The 15,410-nt window shown below is 59.1% G+C and overlaps 7 protein-coding genes across 7 annotated transcripts; 5 read left to right on the top strand and 2 right to left on the bottom strand.

Annotated features, from left to right (window-relative positions):
- Window positions 1–74: 74 nt before the first annotated feature.
- MFIFM68171_06881 (uncharacterized protein) lies at window positions 75–1,613 on the top strand (the record flags this gene model as incomplete). The annotated part of the gene is made up of 1 exon (XM_071062301.1): window positions 75–1,613. The coding sequence occupies one exon, from the start codon at window positions 75–77 to the stop codon at window positions 1,611–1,613; it is 1,539 nt and encodes a 512-aa protein (XP_070918402.1).
- A 486-nt stretch (window positions 1,614–2,099) lies between these two features.
- MFIFM68171_06880 (uncharacterized protein) lies at window positions 2,100–2,842 on the top strand (the record flags this gene model as incomplete). The annotated part of the gene is made up of 2 exons (XM_071062300.1): window positions 2,100–2,201; window positions 2,261–2,842. The coding sequence occupies 2 exons, from the start codon at window positions 2,100–2,102 to the stop codon at window positions 2,840–2,842; spliced, it is 684 nt and encodes a 227-aa protein (XP_070918401.1).
- Window positions 2,843–3,361: 519 nt separating this feature from the next.
- Window positions 3,362–4,332, top strand: MFIFM68171_06879 (Inositol monophosphatase 2; the record flags this gene model as incomplete). Its single annotated transcript, XM_071062299.1, has 2 exons — window positions 3,362–3,479; window positions 3,533–4,332. 2 exons carry the CDS (start codon window positions 3,362–3,364, stop codon window positions 4,330–4,332), a joined length of 918 nt encoding a protein of 305 aa, XP_070918400.1.
- A 3,075-nt stretch (window positions 4,333–7,407) lies between these two features.
- MFIFM68171_06878 (Drug efflux system protein) lies at window positions 7,408–9,099 on the top strand (the record flags this gene model as incomplete). The annotated part of the gene is made up of 4 exons (XM_071062298.1): window positions 7,408–7,477; window positions 7,529–7,894; window positions 7,949–7,966; window positions 8,015–9,099. The coding sequence occupies 4 exons, from the start codon at window positions 7,408–7,410 to the stop codon at window positions 9,097–9,099; spliced, it is 1,539 nt and encodes a 512-aa protein (XP_070918399.1).
- A 1,020-nt stretch (window positions 9,100–10,119) lies between these two features.
- MFIFM68171_06877 (Glutathione transporter 1) lies at window positions 10,120–13,216 on the bottom strand (the record flags this gene model as incomplete). Its single annotated transcript, XM_071062297.1, has 2 exons — window positions 10,120–11,023; window positions 11,073–13,216. 2 exons carry the CDS (start codon window positions 13,214–13,216, stop codon window positions 10,120–10,122), a joined length of 3,048 nt encoding a protein of 1,015 aa, XP_070918398.1.
- Window positions 13,217–13,981: 765 nt separating this feature from the next.
- On the top strand, window positions 13,982–14,803 carry MFIFM68171_06876 (5-formyltetrahydrofolate cyclo-ligase; the record flags this gene model as incomplete). Its single annotated transcript, XM_071062296.1, has 2 exons — window positions 13,982–14,105; window positions 14,157–14,803. The coding sequence occupies 2 exons, from the start codon at window positions 13,982–13,984 to the stop codon at window positions 14,801–14,803; spliced, it is 771 nt and encodes a 256-aa protein (XP_070918397.1).
- Window positions 14,804–14,921: 118 nt separating this feature from the next.
- Window positions 14,922–15,363, bottom strand: MFIFM68171_06875 (Small nuclear ribonucleoprotein E; the record flags this gene model as incomplete). Its single annotated transcript, XM_071062295.1, has 4 exons — window positions 14,922–14,975; window positions 15,027–15,095; window positions 15,145–15,171; window positions 15,223–15,363. The coding sequence occupies 4 exons, from the start codon at window positions 15,361–15,363 to the stop codon at window positions 14,922–14,924; spliced, it is 291 nt and encodes a 96-aa protein (XP_070918396.1).
- Window positions 15,364–15,410: the final 47 nt, after the last annotated feature.

Below are 15,410 nucleotides of genomic sequence, written 5' to 3'. Positions count from 1 at the left end.
GCGAGCGTTGACTGTTCGCTTACACCCCTACTGGACGGTCGCGGTATGTTGACCTTGGAGTCGGTTCTGAAACAATGCGCTCGCTTTTTACGAGGGGCTCGAGATACGCCCCCATCCCGATCGACGACGCTCCTGGCGAGCAGAGACAGCCCGGCGCGCTGCGCGGCCGCGTTGCACTCACCCTCAAGCTGACCGCGGTGGCCCTACTGCACCTGGCCACGCTGGGCTACCTGGCAGTAGCCCTTCTGTGCGTCTTCGACCTTAGTCCCTCGGCGCTGCTAACTCGTTCCAGACAACCTGCGCCCCGGAGCTGTGACACGCCCGAGCGGGGCTTCCAGTGTGGCAAGGATACTTCTCACTCGTGGGGACAGTACTCGCCGTACTTCTCGGTACCATCCGAGATCGATGCCTCTGTCCCGGAAGGCTGCGAGCTGACGTTTGCGCAAATCCTCTCTCGCCATGGGGCGAGAGCCCCGACCCTCGGCAAGGCGCTGGTGTATGCCAGCGTCATAGCCAGGATCCAGGGGGCCGTGGCCGACTACGGGCCCGGCTACGAGTTTCTCAAGACCTACGAGTACGCTCTGGGCGCGAACGACCTAACTCGTATGGGCGAGCAGCAAATGGTCAACTCGGGCCTCAAGTTTTACCACCGCTATCGCTCGCTCGCTAGGGCGTCCCTCCCTTTTGTCCGTGCTTCGGGCCAGGAGCGCGTGGTACGCTCGGCGCTGAACTGGACGCGCGGCTTCTACGACGCCCTCCTCGATGATGGCACTGCGAGGGACCCGGGCGACATGGTCATCATCCCCGAAATCCCTACGGCAAACAACACGCTCCACCACAGCCTTTGTCGAGCCTTCGAAACGGGGCCCTATTCCTCCATCGGTGCCGACGCCCAAGCCGTCTTCCTAGCCGCCTTCGCCATGCCCATCACGGCCCGGCTGAACTCCAACCTCCCAGGGGCGAACCTCACGGACCTGGATACGGTCGCCCTGATGGACCTCTGCCCCTTCAACACGGTCGCCTCGCCGTCCGGCGCCACCCTCTCCCCGTTTTGCGACCTCTTCACCCGGTCCGAGTGGCAAAGCTACGACTACCTCCAATCCCTCGGCAAGTGGTACGGCTTCGGCCCGGGCAACCCGCTCGGGCCGACGCAGGGGGTGGGGTTCGTCAACGAGCTGCTCGCGAGGCTTACCCGCTCGCCGGTCAACGACACGACGAGCAGCAACGCCACGCTGGACGGCGACGAGCGGACTTTCCCGCTGGACCGGGCCATGTACGCCGATTTCAGCCACGATAATGACATGATGGGCGTCCTGGGGGCGCTGGGGGTCTACGAAGGGGTGCCGGACCTGGATAACACCACCAGACGAGCGGCCGAGGAGAACGGGGGTTACGCGGCTAGCTGGGCGGTGCCCTTCGCGGCCAGAGTGTACGTGGAGAAGATGCGGTGTCTGGGGGAAGAAGAGGAGCTGGTGAGGGTGCTGGTGAACGATCGCGTGATGGGGCTCAAGGGGTGTGATCCGGACGAGCTGGGGAGGTGTAGGCTCGGGAGGTTTGTGGAGAGCATGGCGTTTGCGAGGGGAGGCGGGCGCTGGGATTTGTGCTTTGTTTGATACCCGGCACGGATTGCTAGGCAGGGCATCAGGTCATGGTGAGATGTGTATGTATGCGGTATGAGGGATTACGGCAGACTCCGGGGGCTGAGGCTGACTCGAATAGCAGCCAGTAAAGTTGGAGTGTCAAAGAGGGCTGACGTCCATCCGCTGGTCAGGATTCGTACGTGTACCTGTCGGAGTGTCTGCAAAATTTCGCTGAATTGGACACCCACCCGAGGATGGCTACCAGCGTTGATGTTGAACTCAACGATGAGCTTGCGCTGCTTTCTTGGCTATTGATGACGTAATTCGGCGCCACAGCGGGGGAGCAGTGACCCGCAGCCCTGCTAGAGGGAGGTACTTGTGGTCTTTCGGACCTTTCGTAAGCCGACAAAGCGGCCTGGTGTAACCGGCCACTTGGAAATACGCAGCTCGAAAACTCGTCCGATGTTCACAGCGCGTACACATCTCAATCGGAGGCTTTTTACACGGTCCGATTGAACCATGAATATCGCAGGCATCGTCGTGCTCGTCCTCGTAGTGGTGGCGATAGCCGGCGCCATCGGGTGGATTATCTTTACGCGCATACGGGCGCAGCGATTGGGGGTGAGTTCCTTTGCCAGCAATGCCTCTCTGCGTCGCATCCAGCTAATGTGGCCGCCCAGCTACCGCCGCCCGGTCTAGCATCATACATCCCATTCCTGAAGTCGTCCCCGGCCTACGGCGGCCCCTCCCCGGCTCCGGGCGGTGTCGTCGGCTGGTTCAACGACCGCATCCGCCTGCTCCGCCACGGCCGCAATACCCGCACCGCGACCGGCGCGTACGAAGGCCAATCATACAACGCCGGCTACACAACGACGAGCGGCGCCCGCAACCGTGGGTTCGATCAGGACGACGACGCTTGGGACTCGCGTGTGGGGCACGGGCCGGACGGGTATAACCCGTACGAGGAGGAACGGGAACTAGGGCTGGTGCCGCCGCAAGGCCAGCAGGGCGATGGGTACCAGATGAATCTGGCAGTTGGGCCGGTAGAGCAAGAAGGAGAGGAAAGGCGGGGAAGGACGAGGAGTCGGTCGCCCGCACCGGCAGCGGCGCCGACAAGTAAGAGGAATCCGTTTGACGATGATGCCGAGCCGAGCAACATCAGCTTGCGCGGGATCAGCCCCCGGCCTATGGATAACTCGTTTGCGGGGAGAAAGGCTAGGGGAGAGGAGGACAGGCGGTCGGTTTTCCGGGAGGAAGTGTGATGGCGTCTCGTTGCGGGAGCGTGTTACTATGGTTGTTTACGTTCTTGTGTAGGCCGGCATGGGATCTTGGGGGGCTACGGATTGGTCTGACGGAGTTGGCAGGATGCTTGTTTCTGTATTACATATTTCGTGCACTCGACGACAATGATGTTCATATCGCATATTCCCTTTCTACTTGTCCGCTGCTATGCGGCCGCGGAATGTCCACTTCAGCCGACGGCCATTTGATCTGGCCAAGACCCGGCCTCTATCCTGCTGACGATGTCCAGGCCTCCGACATACAACAAAGTCTCAACCGCTCCTCCGGCAAACGCTACGGATGCGTCCATAGCGTCGGGATACTTGTCCAGGGTGGGTGGTGGAGTTATCGTGCTGGTGGAGCCACTGACGTTTAGGGGACAGCTACCCCGCTACCCCTCCATCGACCCCTGAATCTGACAGCCTCCGAACTTCCATCGCCCAACAAACCCCAGTCGAGTCAGACACCATCCGCCCTGAATATCGAAAGGCCGATTCACAATGGCGGACATCAACCTACAAGAAATCCACGACACGTTAGTGTCGATCGCCTTCGAGGCGGGGCGCATGATCCTCGCGGCGAACCCCAACAGCATCTCGACCGACACCAAGCTCAACGGTACACAACCGCCACTCCTTTTTCCCGCCACAGCCAACACTGACCGGCCTCAGCCGTCGACATAGTAACAGAGACCGACCAGGCCGTCGAGCGCATGGTCTCGTCCCGCCTGCGCGCCGCCTACCCCTCCTTCTCGTTCGTCGGCGAGGAGACGTACCAGGCTGGTGTCACCACCATCACGACCGCGCCCACCTTCATCGTAGACCCCATCGACGGCACCACCAACTTTGTCCACTCCTTTCCCAACGCGTGCATCTCGCTCGGCCTGGCCGTCGACCGCTCCCCCGCCGTGGGCGTCGTGTACAACCCCTTCCAGGACCTGCTGTTCACCGGGATCAAGGGGAAGGGGAGCTACATGCAGCGCAACGCCTCGCTCGAGGCGGGCAAGGGCCAGGGGGAGAAGGTCAAGCTGCCGATCGGCGGCGGGGCGCGGCCGCTCGGGGATCTGAGCTCGGCGCTCGTGTCGATCGAATACGGCAGCCAGCGGGACGGGGAGAACTTTGAAGTCAAGCTGAGGACGTTCCGGAAGCTGGCTGCGGCGAAGGACAGCGGCGGGGCGATGGTGGGCGGGCTGAGGTCGCTGGGCAGCGCGGCGTTGAATCTGTGCGCTTGTGCCGCGGGGCAGTTGGATCTGTACTGGGAGGGCGGCTGCTACGCCTGGGACGTTACAGCCGGGTGGTGTATCCTCGCTGAGGCTGGAGGGAGGATGGTGAGCGGGAATCCTGGGGACTGGGAGCCCGCGCTTGATTCGAGGGTGTACCTGGCGGCTCGGGGTGCCAGCGGCGGGCAAAAGGAGATCATCGAGGAGTTTTGGAAGGTGATTGGGGATGGAAAGATGGAGTACAAGCACTGATGCGGCCGACTAACTAGATGAATATTTGGATAGAGTTGGACAATAGACTCGTACACAATGCCTGGCGGCGCGTAGACGACATTGCGGGGATTCTCGCAGGTGCAGAGTGGTCTCGAGCACAACCGTTCAACGTGAGAGAGACTGCACCTCAAAGTCGGTTCATGTTACGACCCCTGACCTACCGTGGATCGGGGAAAAGCCCGAAGAATGAGAAATGGAGACAGGTGAAAGGGGGCGGGAAGCGAAACATTTAAAAAGATGCCTCACCGATGATCACACATCAACGCATGCATATGAATTACGTTGCTTTGTTGAGCAAACCCTTGCCCCCACGCCACGATATTTGCATGAACAGATGGACCTGGGTGTTTAGCCGTCGTGGGGGTTTCGGGTACTGTACACGAACCGGCACCTGGCTAGGGATGAACCGGACCAACCCAACTACAAGCACCGACAGCGGCCATCTACAGACCACGGCATTCGGGACTTTATGGTCATACGAATGCGAAGTATCGTCGTACGGGGTCTCCAGAGGCTAGGCGGAGACTACGATTTAGATGCCCGGCTGTCATGGCAATCACTTTTTCCTGTAACCCCCTGGTAAAAACTGAGCACGGGCATTTATTGAACGAGGCACCAACGGGAGATGCTATCTCGGGGCGCTGGAGGTGGCACGTAGGCTACGCGGCAACAGCGCCCGACGGGCGAGCTAGAGGTCAAGATAGGGCCATCTAACACGCGGATTGCGGATGTGTTGGCCACAAGCGTATCGCTGTGGGAAGTAGCACAGCGGCGAATTGGCGATGACGATAGCCAACGGATGGCTGATTAAGAGAAGCTTTGCGAGAGTCTTCTGTCTGTCGAGGCATGTGAAACCGTAGCGCGAGGTTGGTAACTTCTTAGCTCGTGCATACTATCTGCATATGCAAAGAGCCAGCTAGTTCGATGTGGATACGCCGAGGGCTATAAGCTAGGTTGCAATGGCTCGCGCTGGCTTCGAAAGCAGCTGTCCTGGCTCAGGTATTTGCCACTACGTGTAGTAGTGTAAATAGGAGATATCGCTGTACGGATACACGATCGTGCTGGGTCTTCGTGGCACCACACTGGTAGAGCATCTGACCTCGGCGGTGTTGAGTCGCCAAGCCACAGATCTCCCATTCTGCCCCATCTGTACAGTACACGAATATTGTTAGTCATGATGTCAATTGCCCCACAGTCTCTTCCCTGCGGTTACTGTGTGGGGAAAAGGGCAAGCTGGGAGCCAAGGGAACATTCGAAAAAGGAGTTGGCAGGCTCGGCTGAAGCAACTGCGGGGCCGCTCCATGCATCTGCGGCTCCGTGCATGGGAGGGGCGGAAGAGATTTATCCAGCTGCTAAAATGCATCGCGATAAGCACACAACACGCCATTGATCCCGCTGCAATCCTTCGAGCTTGAGCATCCGGATGTTATCTTGCCGTCTCGTCGGTCGAAAGTGTCAAGGTGCATCAGAAGTTCACCGGTGTCGGCGCTAATCACGCCAGCAGGATAACCATGGCAGCCTTCCGAGACAGGACGAGCAGTTGTGGCGCTACTTGCGACATACTGTGACATTCAATAGTGGCCGTCTCGATCGCCTAGATAACGGGGACTCACACCGCTGGTGAGGTCCAGGCTTCCTAGTCGCACTAGCTGCGCAGATTGAATGCCGCAATCATCGCAGTCGCCCCAGCCCGGTGGAATAGACACAGCAGACCAGCGGAGGCGAGTACGGCAGCGCCGATGCCAGACCGACGGTGAGCCGTGAGATGTGCTTTGCGACCAATCCGCTGTTTCCATGATTCACAAAAACGCAGATTTTGCAGCGAGGGGTTTTGATATCGGTGCGACTCTGCAGCAGATCTCCACAGAATAGGAAGTGCGGTGATTAGCGGGACCCCTGGTCGGTAAAAATCACCACCAGCAGGACGCTACTGTGTGTGCTGAGACCGCCGGTTGTGGAGAAGCTTGGCATTCATAGTGGCCTTGTCTGAACCGTTCTGCTTCGGCAAGCGGCACTGTATCATCGCTTGGCTTGAGCATCTTCACGGCGGTTCCATGCCAACCTCTGCATTTTATCCTTGAGCAGATTCAGCTACTACTTCGCCGTTTCTCTGTCTTTCCTAGACGGCGGTCATTGCTGGGAGTGTGCACACATGCTGTTCAGGCGACTAAGTGTGTCAGGTACGGAACACCCTACTATGTGAGACTTGACGGCTCAGAATCTAAGCTTGGGTACCGCAACCGAGGCTCATCTTTGAGGCCCAGTGTTCGTCCTTCCTCTTTCTTGCTTCTTCTTCCGTTTTAGGACCCAATTCCCTTGCTTTGTTCCGCGCCTTCCTTTCCCCGTTTTCCTCGTGCAACGGCAGTGCCAAGCCGTATTCCTACATCATACCTTTGGTTACGCGGTCAAGACACGTAGTGAGGAAGACCTGTGGGGCATGTCAACACCGATACAGTCGTGTGGACTGTGTGGAGAAGGTGGGGTAAGGTGCTTGGGTTGCCACGAGTCCGAGCGAGCGACCAGGGCATCGAGGTTCAGCGCGTTTCTTCGCTCTTCTTCCCCTCACGATGGCTATGTGCCGGTATCACTCCGCACTCGCTCGATGTCTTGAGACATGCCGGACTTCGCAAGAGTGATCAATGCATAGTTCAAGTGGATACCGACATGGGGCCAGACGTTCTTCGCGGGAAGGCGCAGCAACATAGTCACATTTTCGGAAGAAGCGAGTGAAGAAGTGATGCGCCGATAAATCGGACGGCAGCAGACGCCGCCCCCCAGTCTGGACCAAGGCCGAAGCCCGACCCTGGGGACAGTCCAGCGCACTGTCCCTATCATCGGAAGCCCGCGCCCTGCCGCCAAAAATTCCTCTCCTCACCTGCCACACAAGTGGTATTCTTATACACGTCCAGCCGTCCTCCGGATCACTGCCCGTCTTCCTCTTTCCTCCTCGTGCAAGCGTGACCTTTGGCCGTAGACACAACCGACACGGCAACCCACGGCCATCACTACCAGGTGCTGCCGGACCGCGTAAGAACGAAGCCTTGTCACGAAGCAATGACTCTAACCAAGCAGAAAAGTCACCGTAACCCGGATGAGTTCCCCACCGTTCAGCTCTTTCTGCTAGGTGAGTTGGATTCCATGCCCCTGCACGCCGAGCAGAGACTGACGCTCGCAGCCATCGTCCGTCTCGCCGAGCCGATCGCGTTGACGTCCATCTTCCCGTATGCCTGGCCCCTCATTAAGCGGTTCCAGATCGGCAACGAAGACGATGCCTCGTTCTACGCCGGCCTGCTCATCTCGTCCTTCTCGCTCGCCGAAGCCCTGATGGGCATGTACTGGGGCGGCCTGTCGGACAGGGTCGGCCGCAAGCCGGTCCTGCTGCTAGGATGCATTGGTACCATGTTCAGCATGGTCATGGTCGGCTTTGCCTCCAACCTCTGGATTGCACTGCTCGGCCGCGCCCTCGGCGGGCTACTGAATGGTAATATCGCCGTCATCCAGACCATGGTGGGCGAGCTGGTCACCAAGCCGGAGCATGAGCGTATGTTTTGACCCCTCTTCCATCCGACGTGTGCGCCCTGCTAACGGAGAACAGCCCGCGCATACTCAATCAGTGAGTACCAAGGCCGATACTCTCCTTGATGCTGGCTAACCCTCACAGTGCCGTTCGTTTGGAGCGTCGGAACCATCATCGGCCCCATGATTGGGGGTCTGTTCGCTGACCCCCACGAGTCGTACCCCGACATCTTCCCCAAGGGCTCTCTGTTCGAGCGTTTCCCCTATCTTTTGCCGAACTTGATCTGCGCCTGCATGCTCCTGATGAGCGTCCTGCTCGGCTACTTCCTGCTGGAGGAGACGCACCCCGACATGCAGCCGCGGGCGTGCCTGCCGGACGACACGTTCCTCTCGGAGAACACCCCCCTGATCGAGACCTCGGACGCTATGAAACGCCCGGCCGTGGATCTCCGAGATGAAAACTACGGCACCATGCGGAGTCGGGATCAACCCACGTCCTCGTGGACCAAGGACGTCGAGAAACCGGCCAGCATCTTCTGCAAGCGCATCATGGCTGTAGTCTTGTCTCTGTCCATCTTCACGTACCACTCGATGACGTACGACCATCTCCTGCCCATCTTCTTCGAGGACGACAGGACCCCGCCGCGCGCGCTTGCCGCGCATCTAGGCCTGTTCTACTCCCCCGGCGGCCTGGGCCTGTCTCTGCAGGCTGTCGGCGTAGTCATGGCCGTGCAGGGCGCCATTGCGCTCTTTATGCAGGCCGTCGTCTTTCCCCTCATGGCCGAGCGCATGGGCGTGTACCGCCTTTTCATCTTGATCACGGTCCTGCACCCGGTAGCGTACGTGATCGTGCCGTTCCTGCTATACATCCCTGAGGGGCTCTTGTATCCTGCCATCTACTTCTGCCTGGCTGTCCGCAACTTTTTCTCGATTCTGCTCTACCCGCTGCTTCTGATCCTGATCAAAGAGGCGACCCCGAGTTTGACGGTGTTGGGTAAGGTGAACGGTCTCGCGGCGAGTGCTGGCGCTGCGTGCCGCATGGTGGCGCCGCCTATAGCGGGCTATCTATATGCGATTGGCAAGAGGATGGATTGCACCGCGCTGGCGTGGTACGGAAGTGCGCTGGTGGCAGTTATTGGCGCAGTGCAGTGCTTTGCCGTGAAGAGGGATCCGGCGAGGGAGAAGGGGAAGAGCACGGTTGTTGACGGTGAGGAGCGGGCCGAGGCGTGAGCATGGTGGCTGTGAAGGTGGATCTACGCAATGGAGGGACACCGGGCAATGGGAATAATACAGGGATGCCGGCATGCGGGGCCTCGGAAATACGGGTCATAAAGGCGTTCGGGTCTGCTTTTATCTTAGCGGTGTATTACGGTTTGAGCGTTTGGCATGGCGTTAGGTCTTCGTTCATAATGACTTCCATGATTCGATGATTATGGCCGGCGGACTCGGTTATGGCGAACACATTGTAGACACAGATAGATTCGAGATACGAATAGACTACTGTGTAGTGTAGTTCGAGAGACTTGAGGTGGTTGACGTATGTGGGATGGCGCAAAAGCGGTGGCAAGGGAGCATGTCTAAGCACGTCGTTGCCCATTTCTATCCCCATATCTATCCCCCATTCCATCCAGACATTTGGCCTCTCAAGGATCAAGAGCAAGCATCCATCATACATGATCATCGTGTGCAATAGCCGTCTCCCCAGCGGGTGCTAGCCTTGCGGTGGCAGTGTACCATGCTCTCCCGACTATACAAAATCACTCGGCCGCCCACCTCTTCTCTCCTTCATTTGCTTGCCATGCCGGGTATTTGGTCAATTTGAAATAGTACAGGGAAGATTAGCATTGTTCCTGCACTAAAGATAACATGTTGTTTAAAGATATGCCTTCCCTTTTTTTTTTTTTTTTTTTTTTTTTTCACTCTTATCATGGCATTGAGTCGAGACACGGAAAAATTGTGATGGCAGCTTCTGGCAAGCGGGACATAAGGAATCGGAGGGGTGAAAAAGATGCTCCCTGTACCTCCCGCACATATCCTGGTGCAAAACGTATTGTACAAGATATCCTTCATACTATTTACTCGTAACCGCAAGAGCTCAACACATAGCCTACCCAATGCACCTCTATCCTGATTTGAGGCAGCCGCAACGCCAGAAAATGCTCATCGCCCACTCTATGTCTGGCAAGAAACACTCACAGCCAATACATCCAGATCCCCTCCCTAAAAAATGACCAAACTTTTCCCAGGTCCTCACCAAACCTCGGGCCCAAACCTTCCCCCCTCGGGCACGCTCCTGTACGCACAGGCCTGCCAGTCACACCCCAGCTTGTATACCTCGGTTCCCCACCAGCTGAATCCCTTCATCCAGCCGGGGTATATGAACCCAAAGAAGACTACGACGATGCCAAACGCGAGCCCCGAGTCCAGGGCGGCGCTCATGGTCATGGTGTACTTGGCCCACCAGCCCGGCGCCCGCCTCTTGACCAGATAATTGAAGACGTAGCACACTACGGCCCACACCGAGAAATTGAGCCCCGTGGCGGGTGGGATCCAGCCTAGCGACCCAAACAGGACGGGCAGGTTGATCTTGCGGAGGATGCTCTCCTTCCGCTTGCGCGCGTACATCCACAGCGGCACGGGGAGCACGGCGCCGACGGCGAACGCCCATACCAGGGGCCGGTAGGTGGCGCCGGGTCCGAAGAACTCGGAGGGACCGACGACGCCCCACAGGATGCTCCCGTTGAAGTGGACGCGCGAGATGGGGCAGGTGAAGCCGTTGATGGCCTGCGGAGTGCAGATGCCGGGGATGTTGGCAAACATCCAGTTGAGGACGGCGATCTGGGTGAGGGACGAGATGACGGTGGCGACGATCTGCACGGTGAAGAGGATGCGCGGCGGGATCTTCATATAGTGGCCCAACTTGAGGTCCGCCGCGAACTTGATGCCCTGCGCCGACGAGATGTAGCCGTATGTGACAAAGACCATGTTGGCGACGGGGCGGCCCGGGAAAATGATGCCCGCGGTGAGCTGGCAGATGAGGTAGATGGAGCTGTGCTGGTTGGTCACGGCCATGATGATGCCGATCGGGATGAAGAGGACGCTGCAGATGGCGAGAGCCAGGAGGAGACCGTACCAAGGAAGGTGAATCGGGTAGCTAAGACGGTCAGGATTGGGGCTGAGAGAGGGAGAGAGAGAGGACTTACTATTCGACGACAAAGATGCCGATAGCGGTCATGGAGGCAAATGTTAGCAAATACCACAACATGGGAGCGTCCTTGTACCGCCTCATGAGACGGTTGTGGACGTCTTCGCGGCTCATCAGGTTCTCGATGCTCAGAGACGACCGGGCCGCGTTCGGCGGCGGGACGCGGCCGTTCGAGGGCCCCAGCCCCGGCCCAGATACCGGCCGGTACGCGCCTTTTGGCTCGCTGGGCGTCTCCTCTAAGGACCGCTTCCACTGCGTCCATATGTCCTTACCGTGCCAGCAGATGGTGTGCGTGAGGAGGGCTGCCAGCCCGGCAAACTGTACTCCGTAGCTCAACACGTATGTGATCGGGAGAAATACGCGGCTGTACTTTGAGTAAGCCTCCCGATCAAACAAGAAGTCCTTGGTCAGGACTTTGCTGACGTCGTACACCTTTCCGGTGTTGTCGAACACGGCCGCCGACAAAATCGGCATGTACGACGAGTACAGCCAGTTGCTGTAGTACGCGATAGGCGCGATGATCCACATGACCACCACGAGACCGCCGACCACGTTCATGGCTGCCCAGAAAGGGGTGAGCAGCGGCGATCCGATATAGGCGATCTGCGCCCAGTCGAACGTCATGGGGAACAGGCCCAGCCCGGAGACGACACCAAACAGGTTCGCAATGACGACGTTGTCGGGCGCGAACCAGGTGATGACGTTAAAGTAGCTCAGCGCCGGCATCAGGAGGCCCGGCAGGAAGTAAAATAGAAAGGCGCCCAGCCAGACAGCGTAGAAGAAGTGCCACCTGCTGATCCGCCACCCGTTAGCCTCCTTATTCTCCTCCTTGTGCAGCGTCGTGAACATGGCCGCCGACATGAGTGTGCCGGGCCATATCATGCCGCTTGGCCAGACGAGGAACCGTCGCGTAAGCCCCGCAAAGGCGTAGCCCAGGACCTGGGTCGACAGTGTGAGCAGGAGCTGGTACGTGATACTGGCTTCCTGCTTGTAGAATTGCGTCTGTTCGACGATGACGTCCGTTGCAAACGCGAACCCGAACGACACGTTGCTGCTGACATAGACGCAGCTGTGCTCCTTCTCGTTCCAGCGGCCCTGGGCGAGCCACAACCGAGCGCGGTCCAACCTGCTCCTCTGCTCCCTGGGGACAGCATGCGGCGTGCGCGCCGGCGCCGAGCGGCGGCTCCGGAAGCCGTCGACGTACTCCTCTTGGGGATCGTCCGGTCGTTTCAGAAAATAGTCCCACAACAGCCCAAGGGGATGAACCATTAACAATGCGATAACAGGCGTGATTGCCACACTGGGGTATCTCAGAGAGAAAAACAGATTGGTCGAGGAACCGAGAACGGAGAAAAGTATGGACATGGCCCACATCCGGGGCGTATTTATGGATAGGGTGGTGTTGTCGGTCGGCGAGACAGACGCCCGGACTTGGGCGTAGGGTGAATTGTCCGGCGGGTCGTCGTCGTCATCAATATCTGAGCCAAGGACATAGGACCGCACATCGTCGTCGTCTTCGTCCTCGGTCCGGCCGTGGGTGTCGAGGTCGTTCAGCAGCGCCGTCTCGGTGGTGCCGAAACGGCCCTCGAGGCCACCGATGGTGGTGGAGCTGCCGAGCTCATCCGACTGCCGAGCCGACCGTCTGAGGGATGGCGACGCCGGCCGGGAGCTGTTGCGGCGGCGCCTCACAGCAAAGCCCGAGCGACCGCTCACGTCCGACGACTTCCGGGGCTGCACCAACGGGACGGTGTCCGTATCGCTGTCGTCCGACAGGCGCGGGGTGATGGAGCCGTACGAGGGACTGCTGAACCCGGCAGCCGAGCGGAGGGGGGTTGGATGCTTGATCATGAGTTCGGGTGCGGGCTCGCTGGGCCAGTCGCTCGCGCTCTCGTCAGCCGTGGCCACTCGGGACTCGGATCCGCTGCCATGAGGGCCGGCAGATCGAAGCTCGTCCGGGTCGTGCGGCGGCGGCGACGGCTTTGAGTCGCGGCTCTGGGTCGAAGCGGCAGAAAACCCGGAGGCCGGCGGCGTGGGGCGCTCCCCAGCTGCAGGACCAGGCTTCAGGGATTGCAGTGGGAATGCTTGATGGCCGGGCTCGGACAGGCTGTCGGATGGGGCGCCTCTGCTGTCGGGAAGCGTCATATGCCTGCCTCTCTCGGAAAGGCGCAGGCGACTCGTGGGACCGGTTGTGCGGCGGGGCTACACACGCTGTGGGGTGGAGAAGGGTTTGGATGGCAGACGCGGTGGGCCTTGAGGCCTGAGAAGGGGGAATCGGCGTCGCCTACTTCGTCCGCATGTAATTGGCACGTCCAGTGTGCAGTAAACGTGGTTGTGGAAGACGCGCGAGCGGCCTGTGTCCAACACGTTAAGCTAGGAACTAAGCATAGCGGGATCAAATGAGAGGTTGAAGTCACTGAGATCCATCTGCAGCCGGGCCCCCACTCACATAGTGGGACTCGGCCCCGGACGTGGCGCCACTTGGCATCGTTGCTAGCGGGAGCCCTCTGTAAATACGTGCTACACAGGTGCTAAAAAAGCAGGGGCGTGGGTCTTCCAGGATTGTAACTAAAGCCTTGGTTGAGAAATCACCCATTTCACGAGGACTAATGGAAGACGCTAAGAGTAAGGTGATGTTGTTGATGGGTCGAGACAGTTGGATCAGCGTAGTGTACTTTAATGAGCTTTGAACCGCTGGACATGATGCAGTCCGACGACATCCCACGCCGCGGGTTTGGGAAGCGGAGCTGCAGAGGCGGCATGCCGGTCGCATCCGCTTCCGATCACGCAAACAGGGATAATTACTAGCCAAGACACCAAAAGAACCGCATCCTGCAACCTCTCATGATCTCATCGACCGACACCACGGGCCCGGAACACCCCGCTTGCTAACAGCCGGCATCCAATCCAATGTCTGATGGCGCAGTCGAGGACCAGTTTGCGATGGCGTCCCTCAATGCCGCCAAGCAGCAGCTCAGAGCCGCAATGAAGCACAAGCTCAGAGCCGTGTCACACGAGTCGATCGTGTCACAGAGTATGACGTGCGGGCCAACGTCACCAGACCCAGGCTAACAACTTGCGGCAGGCTCAACCGTCTACAACACTCTCAGACGCTTCCAGCCGTACGTGGATGCCAGGCGAGTCAGCATCTTCCTCTCGATGCCCTCGGGCGAGATCCAGACGGACGCCATCGTCAGGGACGCCCTCGTAGCCGGCAAGGAGGTGTTTGTCCCCTATCTCCACAAGAACCCGGCCGCAGCGCCCGACCTGCCAGTTCGCGTCATGGACATGGTCCGCTTGCGGGATCTTGTCGACTACGAATCCCTTCGTCGGGACAAGTGGGGCATCCCGAGCATTGACCCGGCGACCGTCCACGAGAGGCAGCGCGTGTTTGGCGGTCCCGACGCCCAGCACTCTGGCAGCACGCTGCTGGATCTCGTCCTCATGCCGGGCGTGGCGTTTGATATCAACCCGGACAACGGCGCCATCAGGCGGCTCGGGCACGGCAAGGGCTTCTATGACTACTTTCTCAGTCGGCACAGCGCAAAGGCAGTTTCGCTGGGGCAGCGAGAGTCCCATCTATTGCTTTATGGCTTAGCCCTGTCTGAGCAGTTTCTATCTCCATCCGAGGGGGCGGTACCTGTTGGTCCCCTAGATCAACCTCTGGACGGCCTCATTCTGGGGAGCGGCGAGATCAAAGCCCCGCACGCCCCTGCAAGTAAAACAGACTAATCCCACGCCATTCGGTTTTTGCCGTGCGCCTGTCCGCTCCCTGGTATCCCATTCGTAGTTTTGCCAGCCTGACGTTGTGAATCGATAAAGTTGCTCTTCCGCTACCGTGCCCCAAGCCTCATCCCGACAGGCTCTGGATGAGCGAGACGTTGTCGCCTTTCAGGAGGATTTGCTAGAGCCAGTCAGCCGTGCCCCCGCAGTGTATCCGCGGGAAGAAACCTACCCCCAGCGGCCTCCTTGTCTCGGTGTCGTTCGTCTTAGAGATCTGCTTGACCTCGATCGCGTCGTCGATCTGGGGAGTCAGCCGGGGACCGTCTGAGCTACCGGAATGCGCCACTCACCACAAGATTCATGAACTCGTCAAATCCCTAGATAGACGGTCAGCATCCCGCACTCTACGGTTCGGCCAGAGAGCATACGCGGATGGTGCCGACGATGCGGATCGACAGCTGCTCGTACAGCCAGATCTGGACCGTCTGGCGCTGCTGCAAGAGACGGAAAAGAAAATTGATTGGGGGGAGAAGGACCCGGCGACCGCCGCCGCCGCCACGACCGGTCATTGTGTGCTGCTGATGGTGATGTTGGGTAAGCAAAAGAACAACCAGAC

Source organism: Madurella fahalii (assembly GCF_045866475.1).
Source record: "Madurella fahalii IFM 68171 DNA, scaffold_3, whole genome shotgun sequence".
In the NCBI taxonomy this organism is placed as follows: domain Eukaryota; kingdom Fungi; phylum Ascomycota; class Sordariomycetes; order Sordariales; genus Madurella; species Madurella fahalii.
This window is presented reverse-complemented; position numbering and strand designations above follow the sequence as displayed.